Source organism: Chionomys nivalis, chromosome 1 (genome assembly GCF_950005125.1).
Source record: "Chionomys nivalis chromosome 1, mChiNiv1.1, whole genome shotgun sequence".
NCBI lineage: Eukaryota > Metazoa > Chordata > Mammalia > Rodentia > Cricetidae > Chionomys > Chionomys nivalis.
The window spans coordinates 152,419,008-152,443,053 of NC_080086.1; the positions used below are offsets into that span (position 1 = coordinate 152,419,008).

The following is a 24,046-nucleotide window of genomic DNA, read 5'->3' on the forward strand; positions in this document are numbered from 1 at the left end:
AGATGCCCATATAGCAGCACACTCCCCACACCCTTCCTCAGCCCTTCTGTTCCCAGCCTTGCCCTCTCTTGCCAGATTGACTCTGACCTTGAGAGCATCACTGCCCACCCATACTAGGGCAGGCTACCTCCATTCTTTCTGCCTCCTTTAGAAGGCTCAGACCTCAGTTCCACAGTGACCCATCTTCTATCTTGCACTGCATTCTGTATGGCTAACATTCATCGTTGCCCCTGCCCCTTAGGGCTCCATCTCCAGACTAGCATTCATCACTGCCCCCGCCCCTCAGGGTTCCATCTCCTGACCCTCTGTCCCACTGTGAGCCTGGCTGAAGAACAGGATGTGGTCTTTCTGCTCTCCTTCCAAGACACGGGACTGCCATGCACAATGACTGTCTGTGTTATTGTAAGACTCCTCTGCCCTACTAGGAAACTGACAGACTAGATGGAGCCACACTCTCCAGAGTCCTTCAGAGTTCTTATAGTCATTGTTCTCTGTGAAGCCCTGAGTACACTCTGAAGGTCTGGTTCTGAGAATGGTGTGTTCTCGCCACACCCTGTCTCTCAACCAAGTGGAAACAAGCACCTGTGTTTACCCCTATGGCCATGTACCTGGAGAGCCTACTGGCGATCAGACTCTCCAGGTCTGGTATCTCGTCCCTGTGGGGTATAACAGCTTGCCATGACCTTAGCCTTGGGGAATGGTGGGAGGTATGAAACCACTCCCATATTCCACACAGCTCCAGAGCAAGACCACCTCATGCTACCAGACAAGCTCCTTCATGCTGCCCACATATACCTCTCTATCCCCAACCAGGTTGACTCCATGCTGAAGAGTCTCCCAGGCTTCAGCGAGGAAGAAAGGTTCTCAGTTTGCACTGCCCCTCCTAATAGCAGCCACGCTCAGGGTTCAACATGCTTCCAGAAGAGACCCATACGTGCTAATAGTCAGCAAATATGCAACCTGGGTCCCTCTCCTCAACCAGACAATGCCTCACAATCAGGGACTGTGATGACCTCAGGCCATGCAGGGAGAAGAACCACAGCCCAAGCCTGAACTGGTACTGCCATGAACAGCAGAAACCTTATGGCTTACTTAAAATATCACCTGCCACTTTTGTGGTTCTCACTTATAGTCCACATCATCACAAAGCCTTCGTGGCTCCCCAAGGGCATGGGAAGTGACTGTAGAATAGGAAGTTTGCTGTTAATCTCAGGGCTAAGTACTTAAGCAATGTGGAGCTTAAACATGACCTTGAGCCCATGGTATTGATTAGGGTGCATCCTAGTTTATTCAAAGAGACAGAGACGGACAGAGCCTGAGGAGGAGAGTGTAATCGCCTCAGAGAGAAAGAAGGGGGGGATGGGTTGCCCGGGGTACAGATGGTTGCTTGGTATGCTTGTAACTGCACACATGCCAGTTTATTCCCTGTGGTCCAGACACAGGCCTGGACATCATCTGACCACAGCAAGGAAGGGCACTAGCTAAACCACCATCAGTAGAAGTGGGTGGATGAGGATGATTTGGGGACACCATCCCCAATAATACTGCCATACTCCCTGCATAACAGCCAGGCTCCATACCAGCTTGTTTTCCAGCTCCATCTCTTTGTTCAGGAGTCCTTGGAGTCTCATACACTAGAAGACACCTTCTGCCTAGCTTGGCTTCCCTGGCTCCTCTGTTCACATGCGGGCTGGAGCCTCCTATCTAAGTATCTGAAGGACCCATTCCTTTCCCTCTCTCCCTTTTTTAAGTGGTTAGGGTTAAACTCAGAGCCTTGTGCATGCCAAGCTGGGGCTCTGCTACCATTCACTATATTCCATCTCTTTTTTCCCCTTAAGACTGTGTTGCCCAGGATAGCCAAAAACTTGGTATTTCTCCAGTCTTGGAAGGGGGATGACAGGCCTGGCTTGAATTTCCAGAGCTCTTGGCTTGGGCTTCAACGGGAGCCAATGTGCTGGAATCTGTCTTCAGGTGGGATCTGGCGGACATACAGCCCTGGAGTTGGGTCCTGACACTCAGCCTGTGAAGCATGGCCTGGTGGAAAAGGGACTCTAGATGTGGCTATGTCAAAGTCCTTGAGATGAGGTGATGATGGTGTCTTCTGATTCACCTCATCACCTCCCAAAGGTTCCACCTCCTGATGCCTCATGTTGAAAATGGGACTTAAAGAACATACACACACATGGCTGGCTTCTCTAGATAGTTTTGATGTAAATGAAATGTCCTAGGACGTGAGGGTGGCAGGAGGAAAGTCAGAGACACAATCAATAGTCAGCGGGAGAGGAGGAGGCCTTGAGCCAAGGGAAGCAGGTGGTCTCCAGGAGTCAGGAAGGGCAGAAACAGATCCTACCAGAGGGGATGCATCCCCTTTCACACTCCAGACCTCTGGGACGATAAACTCATATTGCTATGAGTTAATGTGCTCCAGCTCACTTATCACGGCAGCCACAGGGGATTCACACCTGGAGTGTGCGAGCTCCTGACATCTGGCTACCTCTGTGTCCCTAACTGAGCAATGGGCATGGAAGGAAAGGAGTGTGAGAGAGACAGGGAAGAGGAAGTGGAGTGGGGATGGAGAAAGGAAAGAGGAGGAGAGGTGGGAGGGAGAAGTAGGGAGTGGGGGGGGGAGAGCTGGGGAGGGGGAAGACGAGAAAGAGGAGATGGGGAGGGCGGAGGACCAGGAGGTGTTGAGGGAGGAAGGTGCTATGGGGTAAGGAAGGGCAGGGGTCAGCCAAGGCCAACCCCACTGGGAGAGCACTGCATTCATCGCTCTACAGAGATGATCTGCTCTCTTCCCATCTGGGCTCCTCTGGGAGCCTGAGATTAGGACAGACAATTCAGCCTTTCCTTGGGGGTCTGGGGACCAACAGAAAGCACCAGTGTGTCTATAGCATGGGCTGCAACCCCAAGCCTTTCTCCATACTTCCTTGCTGTCCCAGCCCTACCCCAACAGAAACTCAGCCCTGGCTAGAATTTGGAGAGTATGGAGTCCATGACCCCTCTAAAGCTGGGGGAGGCTGCTGCTGGTGTCTATATTGGCCTGGCTCCTCTTCTCCTCTAATAAGGGAGGCCTTACATTGATCAGGGTCTGTCCTGCTCCCAGTGACCTCATCTTTTAACTTTTTGCATCTGCAGTGACTCTTATTTCCAAACAATGGCATATTCTGAGGGTCCAGAGAAGACATAGGTTAGAGGACACACTACCTACCCAGCACCCCACCTACCACCCCCAGTCCCTATCTTTATCCTTGTTACACTGGCCACCTCCATTTTCCAAACCTGTTGTGAGCCTTTGTCAGCCACGTTGGTCTACAGAAGCCTTAGTCATCCAGGCCTTGACGTGCTGTCCAGCAGGTCAGCACCTGGTCATCAAGCCATTCTGGACTTTGCCCATATCTCCAGCATCTCCCCACGATGCCCTCATCCTCAGCTTCTACCCCCACCTGGCTGGGCCATTCACCAGCTGCCTACTCAGGACCAGAGGTGTCTTTTAGCTTCCTGGTTTTCCAAGGGCTGCTGTACAGGCCCAGCTGCCAGAGGGCAGAGCAAAACAACCTCACCCGCCTGTGCTAAAGTCCCATGTCACCAAACCGAAACTAAGCTGTTATCCAACTTCCAAGAAATCAGGAGGCCACAGCCAAGTTCCCCAAACAGACCCTTCCATAAGTCCCCTGCCTTAAGCCTTATACCAGCTAATCCTTGCAGAAAGCCGGAAGGAGGCAGTGAGGTGTTAAGCAACCCCATGTCATTTTTGCTGGTTTCAGCCTGGCTGTCTGTAAAGCCGGCCTCCTCTGCCCCAGCTGTGCTATCCCAGCGTTTCTACTCTACGGGATCAAGTGGTGCCAGTTCCAGAATCAAAGGCAGAGGCAAGTAAGACCAAGGAAGTGGACAGAGATCCCTGCATGCCTGGGGCTTGTATTTAGTTCCATGTGGGTTACTCTCCTCTCTGAGCACCTGTCCTCCCAGTTTGGGGGCTTCTTCTGAACTGCCTTCTGCTTCTCCCTCCACCTTCCAGAACTTGGGGGCATGACCCCATCAATCACCAGGCCCCAATCCTGCCTCCCTGGTCCCATTTTTCTGCCTTTTCTCTGCCAGCAAAAACCCCAGAAGCCCTTATGCTGATCTAGGGAGTCACACACAGAGTCACCACACCTTGCAAGTCAGTGGCACTGCTATCACAGATCTCACCAATTCTTCAACCCTAAGAGAGCAGCTCCCCACACCCACCTTCCCAACCCCCAATCCCAATCTGCTCTTCCCCACCATCGCCCTTCCTCCCTGTGTAGTGTATGAATACTGTCCATCACTCCAGGTAGGGCAGTCGCTAGAGACCAAAGGTGCTATTCCACCGAGTCTAGGTTAGAGAATCGATGAGTCCATGGGGTTAATTATAGGCGTGTGGGCGACACAAAGCCATCACCAAAGGGCTCACTGCAGGCTGGAAAGATGGCTCAGTGGGTAAAGGTGCTTGCCTGACCCCAAGACTGAAAATTTGAGTCTAGTCCATGGGACCCACATTGTAGAAGTAGTGAACCCACTCCCAAAAGTTGTCCCGACTTCCACACGTACACTGTGGAATGCATGTGCACACACACACACACACACACACACACACAAATACACAGCCTTTTGTTGTTATTGCTGTCTTTTACAGCCTACTCCAGCATGATTGTGCTCTCACAGAATCTGCATATTTGGAGCTCTCTGGAGCTCCCTGCCTACAAGCTTTGCAGGTGTCCCTGTCTCCTCTCCCCAGCGATTGTTTATAGCTCAGATAACCTCCATGAGGGCTCTCATGAATTCCTAAGCCTCTTGAGCTTTCTGATCCTGTCCCCCATCAACACACACAAGGCAGAGTTTCCCATTTGAGGGCATAGCTACACAAGAGCCCCTTCCCCTTTAAAAATCATTGACTCCCTTGAGGGAAGACTTGCCCCCATCCATTGTCTGTCCCCAGTGGACTCAGTGACTAGAGTCAACCAGCTTACGTCTCACAGTTACTGGACTTGCTCTCTCTTCCCTCCAGCTCCATTTCCTACCCCCACCTCTTCACAATCAAACCCTTCGAGAGAGGTACATACTTGTGAGATCACTGTCACCTTCCCTTACAGCTCCCCTGGGATTCTCACCCAGGCTGGCCCCTCAAGATGTTCTGATGAGACTGCAGAGTGGTGTGGCTGCCTTGGAAAACAGAGTTTCCTGTAAGACCCTGTAATTTCACCAAGAGAACTGAAAGTACACACACAGAGCTATGCACGTGTCTTTACTGCAGTATCATTCATAACCGCCAAAAGTAGCCAACCAGGGAAAGGTCAAAGTGAAGTGTAACTGCACAATGGAATATTAGCCAGCCATAAAGAGACAGCGCAGTACTGTGCTATGATACAGATCAATCTTGAAAACATTATGCTGAAAGAGAACCACCAAAGACCACACAGTGAATATCATGTTCACAAGAGTGATTGGAACAGGAAGCCCATAGAGGCAGACAGCAGCTTTGTGGAGATCTGAGGCTAGGGAAGGCTGAAGAGGTAGCAGTGAACCTGGGGCAGCCTATGCATCTTCTGAGTACAGGAAATCAGTGAGGGCCTGGAGTGAGGAAGCTGTGCATTATGTCAGTGAAGTTTCAACCACGGTACCAAAGTCATGCTTTGAAGAAGCTCACGGTCACTTGATCACAGGTTCTGCTGTGTGTGAATGACTCCATAGGACTCAGAAGGTGGTACAGGGACTGGCAAAATGGCTCAGGGGGTAAAGGCCTGCACTCTAATTTCTGGGACCCACACAAAAGGAGAAAGGCAACTCCCACAGGTTGTCCTCTGACCTCCAGGCACCCCCCCCACACACACACACCCACATACAATAAACGTTTAGGAATGAAAAAGGGGGCTGGAGAGATGACTTGGTGGTTAGGAACACTTGCTGTTCTCCTGGAGGATCCAGGTTTGGTTCCCAGCATCCACATGGTGGCTCACAACCATCTATAATCCTAGTTCCAGGCGATTCTAAACTCTCTTCAGGTCTCTGTGAGCACCTGCATGCATGTGGAACACATACATACATACATTCACATGCACACATTAAAAACAATAAATCTTTGAAAAATAAAAACCGAAAAAGCCACATATACTTCTGCATAGGAAAAAAATATGTGGAAATACTTCTGCATAGGAAAAAAATATGTGGAAATACATGGTCTGAAATCTTTTTTGCTTGTTTGTTTGAGACAGGGTTTCTCTGTGTAACAGTCCTGGCTGTCCTGGAACTAGTTCTTGTAGACCAGGCTGGCCTCGAACTCACAGAGTTCCGCCTACCTCTGCCTCCCAAGTGCTGGGATTAAAGGTGTGCGCCACCCCCACCAGGCCTAGTATGAAATCCTAACAGCAGTTTTTGCTCGGTGGTGGGCTGAAAGTTGATGTGCGTGAAGACCACAGATGGATTCGGAAGTCATCCTCAGTTGTTCACCACCTTTTTTAAGACATGGTTTCTCTCTGAACTCAGAGCTCACTTTTTGGCTACACCACTGAGACACCAAGGTCCAAGGGTCCTCTATGTCTCTAGCACTGAGATTACCCACATGTGCTCCTGCACGTGTGGCCCTTTATGTGGGTTTGGGGGGGGGGTCATAGTCTGGTTCATATTCTTGTAAAGCAAGCGCTTTACTGACTGGGTTGTTACCTCAGCTCCAGACATGATTATATTTTCTGAATAGCCAACATGGAACATGGGATAAGCTTGCGTTAAAGTAGCCGATATATCTCCTTATCTACTCCATTTTAAGAATACAAGTCGGAGTGATTACTGCTATTATCCCAGAAAGAATGCAGGGATACAAAGGGAGTGGCCGGCTCACCATGCCTGCGTGGTCTCTAGGCGAGTCCCCAGTAGCTAGGAGCTCTGCAATCAGTACGTCTGTAATGATTAACATGAAGTACATGTTAATATGGTAACATGGTACAGTGGCGCACCCAGGATCTCTGTTTCAAAAGCATCTCCCTAGCAACTCCACTCACCCTCAAGACCAGAGAGGGGGCCCCTGATCATCCATTTCCAGTATGCACAGAGAAACTAGCAGGCCTTAGAATAACTGGCTATCACTTTTGGCAATCAGGTTGCATCTCCAAGAGCCTTAGTTCAAACTCTCCTCTACCATCACCTTATGGAAGCGTCATTCACTGACTGTGAGGGCAAATTGCTCATTAGCCCATAGAGCCTGTGGCAGTCTCCATGGGACCCAAGGAACCAGAGCACAGGGTGGGCATCCTTCATGGTCCACAGGGCACTTTGGTCTGTGTGCCACAACAGACATCATGGTTTAGGACCACAGCTTGTTTTGTCCCAGTGCAGATGAGATGCCAAGCAGCAGGTTAGGCTGGGTGAGTACTGACTTGGGTAAGCAGGCGAGGCAACCAAGCTAATAGCTGGTAACAGAGCAACTGTTTGAAGACAACTGTTTGAAGTCTTCACTCCAGAGGCAAGCAACCCAGAAATGTTCCAGGCTTGCCCATAGGGACTATAACAACAGAAAGAATCCTTGGAGGGAGGCGGGGAAAGAACCCTTGGAGAAATCCGTAAGGACAAGCAAAATGGACTGAGAAAAGGGGACTGGAATACAACTCAGGACCCACAAGACAGATTACTGGGGTGTGGGTGAAGGGTCTGAGCTGCACCCTGTCTCATCATGCCAGCTTCCTGCAAGTGACTGACGTGACTGTTTCTTAGGGCCAAGTTTTCTGTGAGTGATGTGTCTGTTCCTTAGGGGCAAAGGTGTACGTATTTACACAGGTGCAGCTTTCTCAACATCTAAGGACTACAGCCGATAATGGCTGGTAGAGGCGGCACCTGCCACATCCCACGGTAGAGACTCACAGTCACTAACAACTTCTATCCACTGAAGCTAGGCAGCCCCTCCGGCTTTTTGCTGTTGAGAGGGCTCCCGAACAGTACTGATGCCTCCCACCCCCACTGTGTGTATGTACGCGCGTGCCCGTGCAACCTTCACAAGCTTGCACTGGCCAGAGGGCAAAAAAGCCAAGACCCAAATTGCAACATTCCTTAGTCAAAACTGCTTCGAGTTCTTCTGAACAAGACATAGAACGGCCAATATGGCTTAGACGGGAATGGACGGGTTGTGAGCGAGGAAGGCGGCCAAGCCACCCACACCGGTGCTGCGTCACGCTGGGAAACTGACCTCCCGCAGGAACTTTGAGAAACAGCCTGCTAGGGAGGTTGGCTTTGTTTTACTCTCTTGCCACCACACGTCCTACCTAAGGTCACACGGTGCCCTTTCAGGCCTGGTCACAAGCCCTGTGGCTTTAGCCGGTGGGGTCTGGGCTAGGGGGCGCTCCGGACTGGGTTGTGCACCTACAGACCACCTGTCACCTGGCCAACGAGGTGCTCGGCCCTAGGGATCCCGGGTCTTTAGAGCACTAAGAGGGGTTTGCGCACGGAACATGGGGAAGGCGAGGACCCGCGGAGTCCGCATTCTTTCAGCAAACGAGGTCGGGCAGCGCACTGCAGGGCAGGGAAGGGCAGGGCAGCGCTGGACCATATGACCCGCGTCCTGTCCGCCCTGGTGCCGGCCCGTGCAGCGCGCACTCCCTTGAAGCGCGCGTGCCGGGCACCAGCCACACCCCCCAGTGGCGTGTGCGCACGTCATATGGGCCGCCCTCCTCCTATTGGCTCCCGCCGCCTCACCAGACCCCGAGCGGACAGGCGCGCGGGCAGGGCGGAGCCGCTGGAAGACACGCCCCCCAGCGGGGCGCGCGGGTGGTCGATAGGCTGAGCGTGGTCACGTGACACCACCGGCGGCCCGCCTTATAAGCGGAACCCGCGCGGGGCCGCTGCCGCTCCTGGGCCGTCCGGGCGCGCTACGCGTGGTGTCGTGGCGTGCTCCTCCCACGGTGCGCCTGGCCGCCGATGCCCAGGCTGCACGACCACGTCTGGAGCTGCCCAAGCGCCGGCGCTGCGAGGCCGTACAGCCTCCCGCGAGGCATGATTGCGGCAGCTCGCTGTCCGCAGGGCCCCGGAGCCACAGAGCCCTCGCCCCGGGTCCAGCGAGCGGGAACGGCAGGATGCGGCGCGCGGCCCGGCAGCTGGCACCACGACCTGGTGCAACGGAGCCTCGTGCTTTTCTCGTTCGGTGTGGTCCTGGCCCTGGTGCTCAACCTGCTGCAGATCCAGCGGAATGTCACGCTCTTCCCCGACGAGGTGATCTCCACCATCTTCTCCTCTGCCTGGTGGGTGCCCCCGTGCTGTGGCACGGCAGCCGGTGAGTGCCCTTCCTTGTTCTTGGAGTCGGGGGGTGGGGGGACGACGACACGTCAGCTGTTGTCACCCTGAGTGCAAGAAAAGGGAGACGAGAGGGTTGGGAGCCCCAGACGCGGGCGAGAGACAGGCGGAAGTTGGAGGGACTAGTGATGGAGATGAGGTCAGGAGATAATTGGCAGTTTAAGTGGAGGAGTCGCAGCTGCCTCGCGGAGTCAGAAGCCAGGATTGGCCGCCTGGAGAACTGGTGAGGGCAGCACCACGCAGCCATTGGCTGCCTGAGCAAACGTGCTACCCCGCTGAATAACTGAAAACAAACCATCACGTGCGCTCAAGAGGCTGTTGCCAGGGGACAGACTTCTCCATACTTCCTTCTGCTGATAGTGAGTGCCTTGTGGCTGGCAGCCAAGCCCTCTGGAACTCCAGTAGACTTGGGACAGTAATAAAGGAGGAACCTTTGGGCCTAAGCACACCTATGGTGTCACCTCTCAGGCCCAACGAAACTTGTTACCGTGAGACTGCCCGTCTGTCTGTCTGTCTCTCTCTCTCTTTCTTTCTTTGATCATTTTGCTGGTTTTACAAAAACAAAAAAAGTTGACTGGTCACAGCCCAACAGATCCCTGCATATCCCTCAATGCACAGCATTTATTCCAAAGACATCTGTCAGGTGTCTGTGTCCCGCCTTGCTTGTCTTTGGCCTGTGTGGGTGGGCAGTATAAAACTCCTTTCTTCTGGACTGGAGAGACACACCTGCGCCTGTGACCGCAGGACAGCAGGAGCAGCTCCTGTGTGCTTTGAAGCCAGCTTTTATGGACTGCCTGCCTAAGCTTTATGTGCTGGGCTTCGCTGCTGGGCTGTAGCTGAGTCATGGGTTGGATGTAATGTGCAGGGTACTTGATTCCCAAGGTTGCTCTGAGGCTCACCTGCAGCATTATGGGGTCAGCCTTGTGACAGCTGCGTGCTTGTGCCAGGGAGGTTGGTGTAGCCTTTGGGACAAAGTTGGCATCTTTGTTTTCAACGCACTCTAGGTTTATGGCTGTAATAGTTGAACGTCTTGTTTATTTGGGACTGGGTGTGGCCTCATACATGTTAGCCAAATCATTTGCCACTGAACTGTTACCCCAGCACTTAAAAGTTCTTTGGGGCATAAGATGTAGATTTGAAATTCTCTTCTTGGTGTGTATGGAACATAAAGTTTGTAATGAAAGCTTTGAGGAATACTTGAGATGGTTTCTCTCCTCCTCTGAATACGTGGCTGAACCTGCATCTTTCTCACTGCTGTCAAAGCCGAATGACTGCAGCCTGAGATCTTGAACTTAGCTGCAACTCACACGTACCTTGTGTCCCATGGGGGCTCTCCCACTTGTACTGCAGACACCCCTTTCCTGTTTTTTACTCTCCTGGTCTCTTTTGGAATATCCAGTTTGCCACTGTCCGAGTGTTTAGGAGTCTGAGTCTGTGTTTGTGACAATTACTAACTCAGAACCACAAAACTTCTTCCTTCTCTGCCCTCCGCTTCACTTACATAACCCTCATTTCACACATGAGGAGACAAACATGAGCAGGCCAGCCATCCTAGGGCAGCCTGGGACTGGCAACAGAGCTCTCTCTTCCTAGGGCCCTGCCCTCCCCACGGTATGCCACTTGTCCCACTGGGGCCAGGCCTAGGCAAGAGGAAGCAGTGTGAAGTGGCCGTGCCACAGCCTTTTTTTACAGGGTATTTTCAAAATAGTAAGAACTTTGTGCTACAGGTGACAAATGGCCTAAGAAAAGAAGTGGTTTGGATCCTGTTAATAATGACCACATAAGTGCTAATTTTAGCCAGTGTATTCTAATCCTGTTTTTGTTTTTCTTCACATAGCTGTTGTCGGCCTACTGTACCCCTGTATTGACAGTCACCTTGGAGAACCTCACAAGTTCAAGAGAGAGTGGGCCAGCGTCATGCGCTGTATAGCGGTGTTCGTTGGCATCAACCACGCCAGTGCCGTATCCTCAGTTACTGTGACCGGGTGTTGATGTTCATTCCCTCATCCCTGAACTTTAGAGGAATTCTGGACTTCAGTTTCTAGGGCCTTTTACTCATCTTAGGACACGGGGGCTAGCACCAGAAGTGGATGTACTTTGCCCCTCAGTCACTGTAGCTCGCAGTGGACTTGATCCATCCTCCCTCTTAGCTTTTGCCCCACTGACATGCTTGTTCCTGCAATAGAGAATTAGTGAGAGCCTTGCTCCTGTTCTCTGTTATAGAAGTCCAGGGCAGCTCAGGTAGCCCCTGGGCTTCTAGTGCTCAAAGCTGACACACTTCCTTCATGCAGTGTGCTGTGTTTTTGTGCATTATACATTTTCTGTGAAAATGATTGATTTGATGGTAAATGCTTCAAATACTATGTTTTTAGAGTAACTTGGAGTAAAAGATACTACGTTGTGCACAGCCGTCAGGGGCTCTTTCCTTACTCAGATGATTTCCTAACTCTGATAGTGCTGATTGGCAGGCGCTGAATAAACTGACTGACTTGCCCCTGCCCTTCAACTTGGGCTGGTCCAGAGACAACATGGGGTAGTGCCTGCTTGTCTCCACTCACTGAAAAGAAGGGGTGAGGAGATAGAGACGATATCTTAGCAGAGCTTCATTGCTTGTGACTCTCAGAAGTTATTATGAAAAGCCAGTGCTCTGGATGCGGTACTCCCTGGGGGTGGGTGTCTTAGGTTTGTTTATGTCATCCTGGAGGTGGGGGTTCAGCTTTGTTTATACGCCATCATTACCAGCAGCACGTTACTGTACAATGTGGCCTGTGAGTTATTCTGGGGTTTAGTGTTTTCTTATGATAAATTAGGAAACTTTTCCTTAATTTTTGGATCTCTAGAAATTGGATTTTGCCAATAATGTCCAGCTGTCCTTGACGTTAGCAGCCCTGTCTTTGGGCCTGTGGTGGACATTTGACCGCTCCCGAAGTGGCCTTGGGCTCGGGATCACCATCGCCTTCCTAGCTACGCTGATCACTCAGCTTCTTGTGTATAATGGTGTCTACCAGTAAGTGTGTTAAAATGTTGCTTTGCTTTGGTAACAACACCTATCTGTTAAGTGTAGATGTTTTGTATGTTATTTAGCTTTTTTTGCAAAATAACTTGAAAATCTCAAAATGGTTTTTCTTGGCACATATTAAAAACTATCCAAGCCAGGTGGGGGTGACACATGCCTTTAATCCTATCACTTGGTAATCCTAGCAGAGGCAGATGGATCTCTGTGAGTTTGAGGCTTTCCTGGTCTACAAAGTGAGTTCCAGGACAGCCAAAACGATTACACAGAGAAACCCTGTCTCGGAAAAACAAAAAACTTATTATTCATAACTTGGTGAGAAGAAAGTCTGGTGGCCGTAAAACATGTCTTTCAGACACTGGCATTTGATGTTAACTGTAGCTCACAAATGTCTCCTACACCCACATCACGGGAGTCCTGGACCCCAGGCTGCCTGGGTAGCTAAGACTGTTTTGTTTTCTCCCCAGGTACACATCCCCAGATTTCCTCTATATTCGCTCCTGGCTCCCGTGTATATTTTTCTCAGGTGGCGTCACAGTGGGAAACATAGGACGGCAGTTAGCTATGGTGAGTACAGTGCTCAGTGTTCTCAGGACACTTGAGGCTTGTTAGCGTGGCAGGTATATTTGGTGTTGATATTTGTCTCATTCAGATTCCTTAGCAACAGTTGATGAGGATAGTCTATGGTAAATAGAAAATGATACCTAGCTGGGTCTTCCCTAAGTTAGGATGTCCAGATTTTTTGTACTTGTTCATGCTGGAAAGCAACCAGAGCTTCAAGGTGGCCCTGTGTCCTGCAGCTGCGGCCTATGGTTCTCTAAGTGCATACACCCCTAGGCAGCACTGTCAACTGCGCTCTAGCATCTCTTGGCAAAGTCAGTGGGTGCAGGCGATGCTGGAGTTCCTTGTCTGTAGACAAACCAGCATGCACTCCCTACCAAAAGGTACCTGAGCCCAGGCACTGGGAAAGAATGGTCCAGAGAGCTCTAGAGTATGGCTTGACCACCGTGTAAAGGGGCCGTCTTGTTGGGGTACTAACTCTCTTCTCCCTGGGAGAGAAAACAGTGTCACCTCTTTACATCCAGGGTCACTTCTGAGGCAACTGAAGAGCTGAGTGCACAGTCTTGTAGCAGATCTCTTCACCAGGCAACAATTACCACTTGAACACTTTAATTTTAAAAATAATGTGAACATTTTAGTTCAAGAGGACTTTGACACATGGGCTTAAGTGTAGTGAACTTTACAGGAGGGTGACTAGAGAGAGCCATCGCACACAGGGTTGAGCTCCAGGGCTTTCTCTGAGTGCTTATCTCAGTGTTTTGTGCTATTTTTAAACCCACCTGACACCCGCTCAGGAGAAGCTGAAGTTGAAGGCCACTTGGATATCTCACAAAAATTCCAGTCATTTCTGAGGGCTTGGACTAGAGGTGTCTTTCTCTTCTGTCCCTCTAATCTTCTCCAGATCACAGCCAGTCAGAAACAAACTGTCTCTTGTCTGTGGTGGAGAGGTAGAAAGCTCTCCTCAGCGTTAGTAACCTTGTCAGAAGCCAGGCGTGGTAGGACGCACATATCCCCAACACCAGGAGGCTGAGGCCGGTGGGTCTTGAGTTGAGCCTAGTGTGGGTTACTTACAGAGACCTTGTCTTAAAACAAACTAACCCCCAAAAAACGAGATCCATATCACATGAAAACATGACGACCCTTCTCTCATGCTCGCTCCCCGCAGTGTGCCCAGGTAGTTACCAGAGGGAGAAAGGCTTCCTAGTAGCTCGTGTTTTGAGATTTGTCCTCAGTCTGGCAGAGAATACCTGGGCTTTTGAGCTGAGCTGACCTCAAGCAGGTTGACTAGTGTCAGTCTGAAAGGTGTTTGGAGTTGTGACCTCTGAGAGGGTAATATGTATAGAGGCCAAGGCTCTCCCATCCTCTTCGGGAATCAGCATGCCTGGGAAGGAGCATGCCACAGTCTAGACACCTAGAAATGGCTGACACTAGAGGAACTGTCCTAGGAACCTCTGCTGCCCTCCTGCTATTCATTAGTCCTCTTTGTTGCCTGTAGTTCCCTTGAACATGAAATCCTGGGCACTCACAAGGAGAGCCATGCACAGAAAGTCAGCTTATAGACTTAGAGCAGTTTCTTTGTGTGGAGCTTTTGTTGTTCTTCGTATGTGCCCTTTGTCTTGGGTGTCTGAAAATACAGCAAGCTTGTCATTAGCCTGCATGTTTAGAGAAAATTCTTGCCATCATTTACAGAATCTGCATCCGTTGCTGTTTGCGTTTATAAAGCCTTTCCCCAGAAAGTCAAGTTTCAGATTGCAGACAGCAGTTCAGTGTATGCCGGCTCCTTGTCCCCTCTCCCACAGGGACACTAACTGTGGAGCTTACTGCCCTGCTGTTGGATTCAGTTAGTCTTTCCTGCTGTCTCCTGACACAGTTGAGTCACTGACTACTGGTCATGTCTCGTTACTTAGTGGAACCCTCAAGCTGTGAAGTAGAAGCTATGATTAATGTGTTGTAAATATGGAACTTGTTGTTTGCACAAGTATATGCAATTTGAGCCATGCTACTCACTGATGAACTATATGGCCCTTTAACATGTAGCAAATGGATGTAAAGCTGATGTAAACAAGCCAGGGTCCCAGATGCAGTCTTCCATTTAGGATGCACTGCGTAGCTAGCCTTAGTGAGCAGCCAGGTGCCAGGGAGTCTCAGCCCATTGGTAGCTTCTTGAGTCTTTCGTCTTTTACGTTAATGCAGGCTTAGTCTCCTGAGGACTGTACATTCTAAAATTGTCTTTAGTTCCTAGAATCAGTAAATAGGTAGTATAATTTGGTGGTTTAACTTTTTTTCCAACTGTCTATTAAGAATCTGACCTGGACCAGGTGTGGTGCATACTTTTAATTCCAGCCATTGAGAGGCAGAAACGTGGGTCACTGTGAGTTCCAGACCAGCCTAAGCTACACTCAAAAATGGAGAAAGAAAACAACAGCAAAAATAAAGCAAGTTTGCTTACAGCCTTATTCATTTATTTATTTAGATTTTTCAAGAGAGGGTTTCTCTGTGTGACATTCCTGGCTGTCCTGGAATGCACCTTGTAGACCAGGCAAGCCTTGAACTCATAGAGATTCACCCACCTCTGCCTCCTGAGTACTGAGATTAAAGGCCTGTGCCGCCACCGCCCGGCAGAAGGCATGCCATACTCTGGGGTGGCTTCACTCTGATCCCCATTTCTGCTATCACTCGTTGATCCCAGGATCTTATTACGTATGGCTGTTGAATGTGGGAACACTGAACAGAGTAGGAGGTCTCTGGGCTTCCAGAGGATGGGTGTGTGAATTGAGGTTTGTCTCTCCTGCATTGGCAGCTTGTGTTTCCTCTGTCCAATCAGCTCTGCCGATGAGACACCGTCCTACACGTAGTCAGTCCTGCAGGCCTGGCAATGACAATGATTCCCAGGCTTGAGCTGCTGCCAGGGCAGGTGTAGCAGAGGCCTTGGGTCTGATCAAGGCTCCAGCAGAAGCCACCTACCTTTTACACATTAAATCCGATTTAAAGTAGGGCCCTAATTGCACCGAGTCAGCTCTGAGGTGCACCTGTCCTACCTTGGCGTGGGTGGTGGTGCTTTGATAGTGTTTCCTGTGGCTGGTGGCTTAGTCACTTAACTTGTCATTGTCTGACTCTGCATAACGGGTGAGCAGCACCACTTTCTGAGGTTTGGATTGTCGGAACTTCATAGGTGAAAAGCTAAGTCTGCAGCCTTAGCAGCCTGAAAGGCGGTCATGGCACTCAACCTGAGCTGCCTCATCCCCAGACAAGGAGATTGTATAAGTCCCAACCATTTAAACATTCCACCACTGACTTTTCTTCTTCTTTTCCACATAGGGTGTTCCGGAAAAGCCTCACAGTGACTGAGCTTCAGGGCATGGTTCAGAGTGGAAGCAGGATGCGGAGACACTGGTCCTGGGTGTGATGAAGACTCTTTTTCCTCAATGTCCCATTTAGACTGGGCTGATGATGATAAATGACTCCTGAAGAAGTGTTCACATGGTCTAGACTAGCAAATGGAGGCAAGGACCACTCACCTAAGTCTTACCTTGCTCACCCACCCTCACAGCTGTCTGCACTGGAACATTCCATCCCAGGCTGTATGTGAGAGTGGGGTGGGGGGCCAGTTTCCTGAGTATTAGATTTCATTCATCATTCAAAGCAAGTTGCCATATTTCAAAGCCTTGAATCAAAATGAACTACCAACCTGCAGTTTTGTGTCAGTGCCCAAAGGAGAGAGGCTGATGGTGCTTAACAGACATGAAGTATGTGTAGTAAGAGTATTTATCCAGAGTTAAAATAGGGTTGTGTAAAAGGGAGCAGGGAGAAGAGCAGCAGTGAGTTGGAGGAAGGTCATGCTCCCAGGAGGTGCCAGTGCCGCCACATCTCCAGGTCACGCTCAGGCAGGCGCTCACATGTGGGTCTCAGCAGTGTGGGAACTATGCTTTTCACTGCCAGGGGTTTGTAGACAATCTTCCTGAGAGCCAAGGGCAGCGCAAAGTCATGATTCTGCACCGCAATGCTGGACTTTTCTCCTCAATTTAAATGAAGTTTTGTCCACAGTTGGGACCATCTAAGAGTGAGTAGCTGTCTGTGCTGTTTCAGTCGTAACGAGCCGAAATTGTTTCTGTCACTCCAAAGTGGAGAGGACTTTCCACAGCCCTATGGACCTTGCAATCTGTGATTGCCTTGTAAAAGGTTGAGTGTGCACGTCACTGCATTAAACACGCGGTGTCCTGTATGCGTTGAATGGCATAGACCATGTGGGACCTAATTTGCAAGTATTGGGTCTTCGACTTCAAGTGCAATGTGTATGAAAACCAATCTGAGCCTTGTATTCTCTTAAATATTTATTTTTTTTTTTTTACCGCGTGAGCTGTTCCAGAGAAGGGTTCTCGGGTCATTTCAGAGGTGCGTGGAGGCGAGCTCAGCAATACTCGTGTCAGCGTGACGCTCCCTCAGTCACACCCTCCACTGCGCCCCAGTCCTCAGACATACTCCAGTTTTGTGAGTTTAGTCATTTTTACTTACAAATTTACCTTTTTTTGTATTCTACAATGTAAATGTTTTTGGTTTGTTTTAAATTCCGTGGAACTGACTTGATGACGCAGAAGTTGGTCCCCAGGCAGGACACTTGGTGCCTGTGTGGACTTCCAGGTTTGGGTTCCCTCACGTGCTGATGCTCATTGGGGTTTTGCTTAGTTTGTTTTGAGGAAAATGTCGGGAGTAAACTGATTTTCTGAAACTACTTTGGTTAAGAGAAAATGGGTTGTTCTGGACTTTGAAGCAATCCTTAAAATTTCCTGGAAATAAAAACAAATGGTCCTTCCAAGGCGTTCCTCAGCAAATACTTCAGTGTCTTAGGAAAACCAGAAGCTACTAGAAGGAAAGCGAGTGAACTTGGTGATGTACTTGATCATACATGATTCTTTTTCTCTTCAACTGGAAATAAATCTATTAGAAATAATGTAGCCAAAAAATGTGTATCCGAAGGATGTTTTTGCCAATAGTTTATAGCAGGTACACTGAACCAAAGTGATTGAATTTATAAAACTGGTAATTAGTACCAACCACATCCACTGTCCCCGATCTGAACACCCAGCGAGGTTTACGTCCATGCTAAGTTTGCAGCATTGTGTTCTTTTTGCATTTTTTTTTTTTTACTTTTATTAAAGGTTCAAAACCAGCTGTTGCATTTCTGAGTTTTTCTTTCTGAGGAGGAGAATGACACCTTGGTGTAGGGTGTTAGGATTCACGAGAAAAGGGTTTTTCAGTTTGATGGAGTTTTGACATAGTTTTTAGGAAGTGCCCTTTGAAGGTGTTTCCTATGTAGTAGGAGCTAAATGGAGCCAAAAGGAACCTGCCACTGCCCCCATCCCTACTGGTAGGTAGAATGAAGCTGGGTCATCAGAAGGCCATCACCTGCTCTCTTGCAAGCTATTGGTGACAGGGTTTAGGGTGGAGTGATTGACTGTGTGCAAAAAGCCATCTTTCCTCCCTGTGCTGAAAGAATGCGTATTACTTCCAGGGTAGTCCCATCATGCTTACCACAGCCTTGATTGCCTTCCAGTTGGCAGCTTTCAGCACTGGGGACCTTGATGCTTTACTGAAGGTGGCCCAGTGCATGGTAACACAGACACATACCCATAGGTTCCCACTGCATCCGAGACAAGGTTGACACTGAGCAGCCGCAGTGGTCAGGGTGGTGCTGTACACTTCTCTACCTGGACACCCAGCCTTTATGCAAAGGAACCAGTGTATGTTGACTCCAACAGGGAAGCTCACTTTAAACTTGTGTTTTGGAGGCTAAAACTCCCCGATTTTACTGGTCGTTGCATGAACTACCGTTTAATTCATGAACGGCAAGGTAGGAGATTCACAAAATACTTCCACCAACTTCTCTCAAGCCGTTTGAGAGGACTGAGTCCATAGGGGCTCATTATTGACTTCATTGATTTCATTTACCAAGTTCTTCAGATCCCTGGGTCCTCACATGGGGATTTCCCTGACATTTAAATGACCAGCATGTTGGTAAAGTGTAAAAAGGCTGGCCCACATCTGCCTGCTTTTCTTCCCACCCTCCTAGACTTGGACAACCTATAGCTACAGCTGCTTTCTTACTGCAGCTTCAGGTTCTCTTTGTGATAATGAACTACACAATAGATAGCAGCCATAGGTCACCACAAGATTGCAACAGAGACTCAACTCTACACATGTCTGCTCCCAACCCATCTGACTTCTTGCTTACTCTTGGGGTTGGGGGAGTCTCCAGCAGGCAGCAGACTGCAGAGATTATATTGACAGACAAGGGTCCAGAAATAGATCTGAGTCTGATACCCAAAGAATACTCTGGATTTCCCCTTAGGTACTTCTAAGACATACCTGAATTTTAGCATTTATTGAAGTATTTGGCAGTGCCTGGGTGAGGTCAGTTCTCCAGTCTTTGAGAAGAACCACCTATTCCAGAAAGGCTTAACTGAGGAAGATTCATCTTCACTCTGGTTGCTCCATCAATAGGCTAGGGACTCAGACTGAATAAAAGGGGGAAACAGGAAGCCAGCTGAGTGCTAGCATTCTTTTTCCTCTATGAGGAGATAAGCTCACAGCCTCTTCCATTGCTGTGCCTTCCCCCTCCATGAAGGCTGCTCCTCCCTTCATCACCTTACCTTCCCCTGACAGTGAAGGCTGCTCCTCCCTTCCTTCACCTTACCTTCCCCTGACAGTGAAGGCTGCACCTCACTTCCGTCGCCGCCCTTCCCCGACACCTGAAGGCTGCACCTGAGTCGGGGAAGCCCTTCCTTCCCCAAGTTGCTGTTGTCAGCTATTCTCTCACAGCAACAGGAAACTTACCTGAGCGCCATTTTCTTGCTCTCAGCATCACACCCACCTCAGCACTGTTCCACAACAGTGACGGTCTGACTGATGTCCCCAGCAGCCCCATGTAAAGAGAGCTGACACGTACTTATCCTGACGCATGCTGGTTGGAAGAACTAAGCAAAAAAAAAAAAAAAAAAAAAAAAAAAAAATGTATTCACTGTGTCAATGTGCAGTATATACCCCGAGCTCCTGTCAAGCCAAGGCAGTCCACTGTCCTCTTCCTGTCAACAGTCTTCCAGTCTCTGATTTGTGGAGTAAAGGTTGTTGAGTCAGCCTGACTGCAGGAAAGCTGAGAAGGGTGTAGAGGGTCCTCCAGGGTGAATGCATACAGGTGCCAGGGGCAGGGTTGCTTCCTGCCCGCTAGGGGTGGCCCTAGAATTTCCATGCTAGTGACCAACAGCAAGAGTTATCTTACCCAGGAGGGGAATAACTTTGTTTTGGGTACTCCATGGTCAAGTGTTTGCCAGTTGCTATTAGACCTGGAATTTTGGGACTGGGGAGTGGGAGCTCCCTGGACAGTATTTGGTGCTAACACAGTGGCTGTCCTTAGAACTACTTGCCTGCCACCCTCTCAGAAGTATGTCTAGCCTTCTGATTTCCACCTTTGAGAGAAGCCCTGTAATGCCATGTTATCTCCCAATGGCTTTTAAACTTGTTCTGATTTGGGGCTGGAGAGATGGCTCAGAGGTTAAGAGCATGAACTGCTCTTCCAGAGGTCCTGAGTTCAATTCCCAGCAACCACATGGTGGCTCACAACCATCTGTAATAAGATCTGGTGCCCTCTTCTGGCCTGCAGGCATACATGGAGGCTGAACACTGTGTACATAATAAATAAATAAATCTAAAAAAAAAAAACTTGTTCTGATTTTTCTCTATCCCCGTGGGCCTGCAGAACAGTGGGTGTCCCCTTGTCCCTGATTCCAAGTAATACAGAACTCTCACTCGGCCTTGCTACAGCAGATGAGTTTCTCCCTCACTGGGCTGTGCCCAGCAGGAGACACATGCAAGTCAACGCTGGGCCAGTATTCTCACGGGAGACTGCTGGTACTAGACATCGTTATTCTGCCCTCCGGGAACAGGCTGTGGGAGTCATCTGAAGAGTGGGCAACACAGGTTCTGTAAGGAGAGCACGGCCGCACAAGGTTAGAAAGCACCTCCAGGCCTCTTAGGAAGCTCGGTGCCTGGAGACGCTGTCACAGCTCAGAAACAAAAGCAGAGAACAGGGAATTTAGGTTCATAGCTTGCCCTCCCCTTTCCCCTTTCCAGCCCCGGCATCCCAGCCCACAGGGATGGTGCCACCCACACTCCCGGTAGATCTGCCCACAGACACCATAAGAAACACCGGCTGGGGCTGGAGAGATGGCTCAGTGGTTAAGAGCACTGGCTGCTCTTCCAGAGGTTGTGAGTTCAATTCCCAGCAACCACATGGTGACTCACAACCTTCTGTAATGAGATCTGGCGCCCTCTTCTGGCACGTAGGCATAATGTTGTATACATGATAAATAAATAAATCTTGAAAGAAAGAAAGAAAGAAAGAAAGAAAGAAAGAAAGAAAGAAAGAAAGAAAGAAAGAAAGAAAGAAAGAAAGAAAGAAAGAAGAAAGAAAGAACGAACTTAGGAAAATGAGTCAGGTGCACCTTTAGTCCCAGCACTTGGGAGGCAGAGGTAGGCAGATCTCTGTGTTCGAGGCCAGCCTGGTCTACAGAGTGAGTTCCAGAACAGCCAGAGCTACACAGAGAGACCCTGTCTTGAAATAAATAAAAAGATAGGAAAACATTAATGAACACTGTGTGCCAGATGTGCTGTGTCTGGAAGTCCTTCTTGGACAAGAGCTGGGAAAAGCCCATCAGGCTCACGGAGACCCAGTGTGCACATCTGGAGATGTGAGACTCCCATGGCTGTAGAGGTTCAGGGACCCTGGTCCTTCCCAGCACAGGTATTTAAAGAAAAGCTATGAATGCAGAAGGGGGGAGGGGGGGAGAAGCTGAGTTCAAATGCTCAGGTGGCCGGGTGGTGGTGGCGCACGCCTTTAATCCCAGCACTCGGGAGGCAGAGGCAGGCGGATCTCTGTGAGTTCGAGACCAGCCTGGTCTACAAGAGCTAGTTCCAGGACAGGCTCCAAAACCACAGAGAAACCCTGTCTTGAAAAACCAAAAAAAAAAAAAAAAAAAAAAAAAAAAAAATGCTCAGGTGTGGGGTGTAAGGAGGAGGAGGTGGTCTTTAGGCTAGCCACTAGTCTCAGTTCTTGGCTGCCAGTTAGAAACATCAGAAATCCCCAAGCCCTGGCTTGTCTCTAAAGAAGGAAGGTAGCCAGGTCTTGGAAAGCATCCCTATCCTAGGATGACTGGCCTCTACTTTGCATCTAAGGGCAGGAGTCTGCAACAAGTCTCTCAGCAGATCTTATTGTGCCCCACCTTGCACCATGGGTTAAATTGTACCCCACACCTGAAAAAGAAGTTCAAGTCCCAACCCCCAATAGCTCGACTTGTTTCCAATAAAGTCCTTTTATGCCTCACATCCATTCTATCAATTTTGTTCGCCTGGAGAACCTGGACTAATGGGCCTTAATCCCAAATAACAGATGTCTTTATAAAGAAGGAAACTGGAGCAAATGGTCCCCGAGAGGAGGTGATATGGAGACCTGTCTTGGGGTTTTTATGGTCGCTAAGAGACACCATGACCACAGCAACTCTTTTTTTTTTTTAAATATATTTATTTATTATGTATACAATATTCTGTCTGTGTGTATACCTGCAGGCCAGAAGAGGGCACCAGACCCCATTACAGATGGTTGTGAGCCACCATGTGGTTGCTAGGAATTGAACTCAGGACCTTTGGAAGAGCAGGCAATGCTCTTAACCTCTGAGCCATCTCTCCAGCCCCCACAGCAACTCTTATAAAGGAAAACATTTCATTGAGGCTGGCTTATAGGTTCAGAGGTTTTAGTCCATTGTCATCATGGTGGGAAGCATGGCAGCATGCAGGCAGACATGGTGCTGGAGAATGAGCAGAGAATTCTACATCTGGATTGACAGGCAGCTGGGAGAGAGACATTGGGCCTGGTTGGCTTCTGAAACCTCAAAGCCCACCTCAGTGACCCACTTCCTCCAACAAGACCCTACCTCCTAATAGTGCCTTTCCCTCTGGAACTATGGGGGCCATTTTCGTTTAAAATGCCTTAGACCAATGTTCGAATACCTGTGAGGACATGCTGAGCCATGCACTCAGAAGCTATAGGAGGACAGAGACTGTCTGAGCTGGAGAGGCATAGAACACACCCTTCCTCACTTGGCAAGGTAGTCAGGCCTGCTCACACTCCGGCCTTCAACTTCTGGTCTCTGGAGAGCCAGCTGGTGTGTGAAGCTCCCAAGAGCAACGTAGCTTGAAGGTGACCTTCACCAGATGGTGGGTGTGTGAGTGGGAGGCACCAAGGCCGTTCAACCCTCAAACAGAAATGTGGTGATAATGCCTGCTAGGCTGGAGGGCAGTGAAGGCAGCCAGGAGTGCATAGCGCATTTGTCTGGAGGGGCCTCAAAGCGGATGGAAGGAGTAAGGGAGGAAGAAGAGGATGGAGGGAGAGGAGCAGGTTGTTTAACTGGTAGTACAGCCAGCAGACCACAGTGGGCGGGGCCCAACCAGAAATGCTTTGAATTCCACCCCACCCAGGGAGTTCTAGCAGTGGTATGGGACAGCCTCGGGAATGTTTTACTTCTAATGCTGTGGTCCCAAGAGTCCCTTGCTCACCTGGAGAGAATATGTCCCCTTCCTACCCTCCTAACGATAAGCTTGGTAACTATCTAAAGGCCAGACTCTTCCCACTGCCAGCCTGGCACTGAGAACATCTCTGGTGCTTTGTGGTCTAGGCAGCCTCTGGACACAGGCTCAGAAATCCAGCTTCCTCTTATGAAGGTATTCACATGTTACACGCTGTCTAGCTCTTCCTGAATGCTTTCTTCCCTCTCTACAGATGAAGCTGCGACCCCAGGGCTTCTGAAAACTCCAGATAGATTCTATGAAGGATCCCAGGCAAGGGAAGTCACAGATATCCTTCCTAAGGCCAGAACTGAGGCTGGGGTTCCACCCATGTTCATGTGAACTCCAGCGGTGAGTCCTCAGCATCCCACTCCAATTATCTGCAAAATGAGGATGATAACAGGACACACCTCATGAGGCTGTGATTGCATGATAACAGTGTGAGCTCAGTAAATCTTAGCGAGTGTCACCACCATCATTACCACCACGGTCATCATGTTCATCCGCCATTCCATACCCCTATCACCATCATCATTATTACTACTATCACCACCATCATTACCATCGCCA

The 24,046-nt window shown here is 49.6% G+C and overlaps 1 protein-coding gene across 2 annotated transcripts; it reads left to right on the plus strand.

The window, feature by feature from the left end:
- Nucleotides 1-8,824: 8,824 nt before the first annotated feature.
- On the plus strand, nucleotides 8,825-18,017 carry Insig1 (insulin induced gene 1). 2 transcript variants are annotated; one of them, XM_057776771.1, is made up of 5 exons: nucleotides 8,827-9,271; nucleotides 11,129-11,253; nucleotides 12,132-12,298; nucleotides 12,772-12,871; nucleotides 16,184-18,017. In XM_057776771.1, exons 1-5 carry the CDS (start codon nucleotides 8,920-8,922, stop codon nucleotides 16,211-16,213), a joined length of 774 nt encoding a protein of 257 aa, XP_057632754.1. In that variant the 5' UTR covers nucleotides 8,827-8,919; the 3' UTR covers nucleotides 16,214-18,017. The 2 variants fall into 2 exon arrangements, with proteins under 2 accessions (XP_057632764.1, XP_057632754.1); XM_057776781.1 differs by lacking the exons at nucleotides 11,129-11,253; nucleotides 12,132-12,298; nucleotides 16,184-18,017 and having other exon boundaries at nucleotides 8,825-9,271; nucleotides 12,772-12,854.
- The last annotated feature ends 6,029 nt before the right edge of the window (nucleotides 18,018-24,046 follow it).

Bases quoted from the DNA above. Each gene is read 5' to 3' on its own strand.
- Insig1 (XM_057776771.1), top strand. From the start codon at position 8,920: ATGCCCAGGCTGCACGACCACGTCTGGAGCTGCCCAAGCGCCGGCGCT. The intron at 9,272-11,128 runs GTGAGTGCCCTT...TTCTTCACATAG, and splicing joins GTGCTGTGGCACGGCAGCCG to CTGTTGTCGGCCTACTGTAC. The intron at 12,872-16,183 runs GTGAGTACAGTG...TTTTCCACATAG, and splicing joins TAGGACGGCAGTTAGCTATG to GGTGTTCCGGAAAAGCCTCA.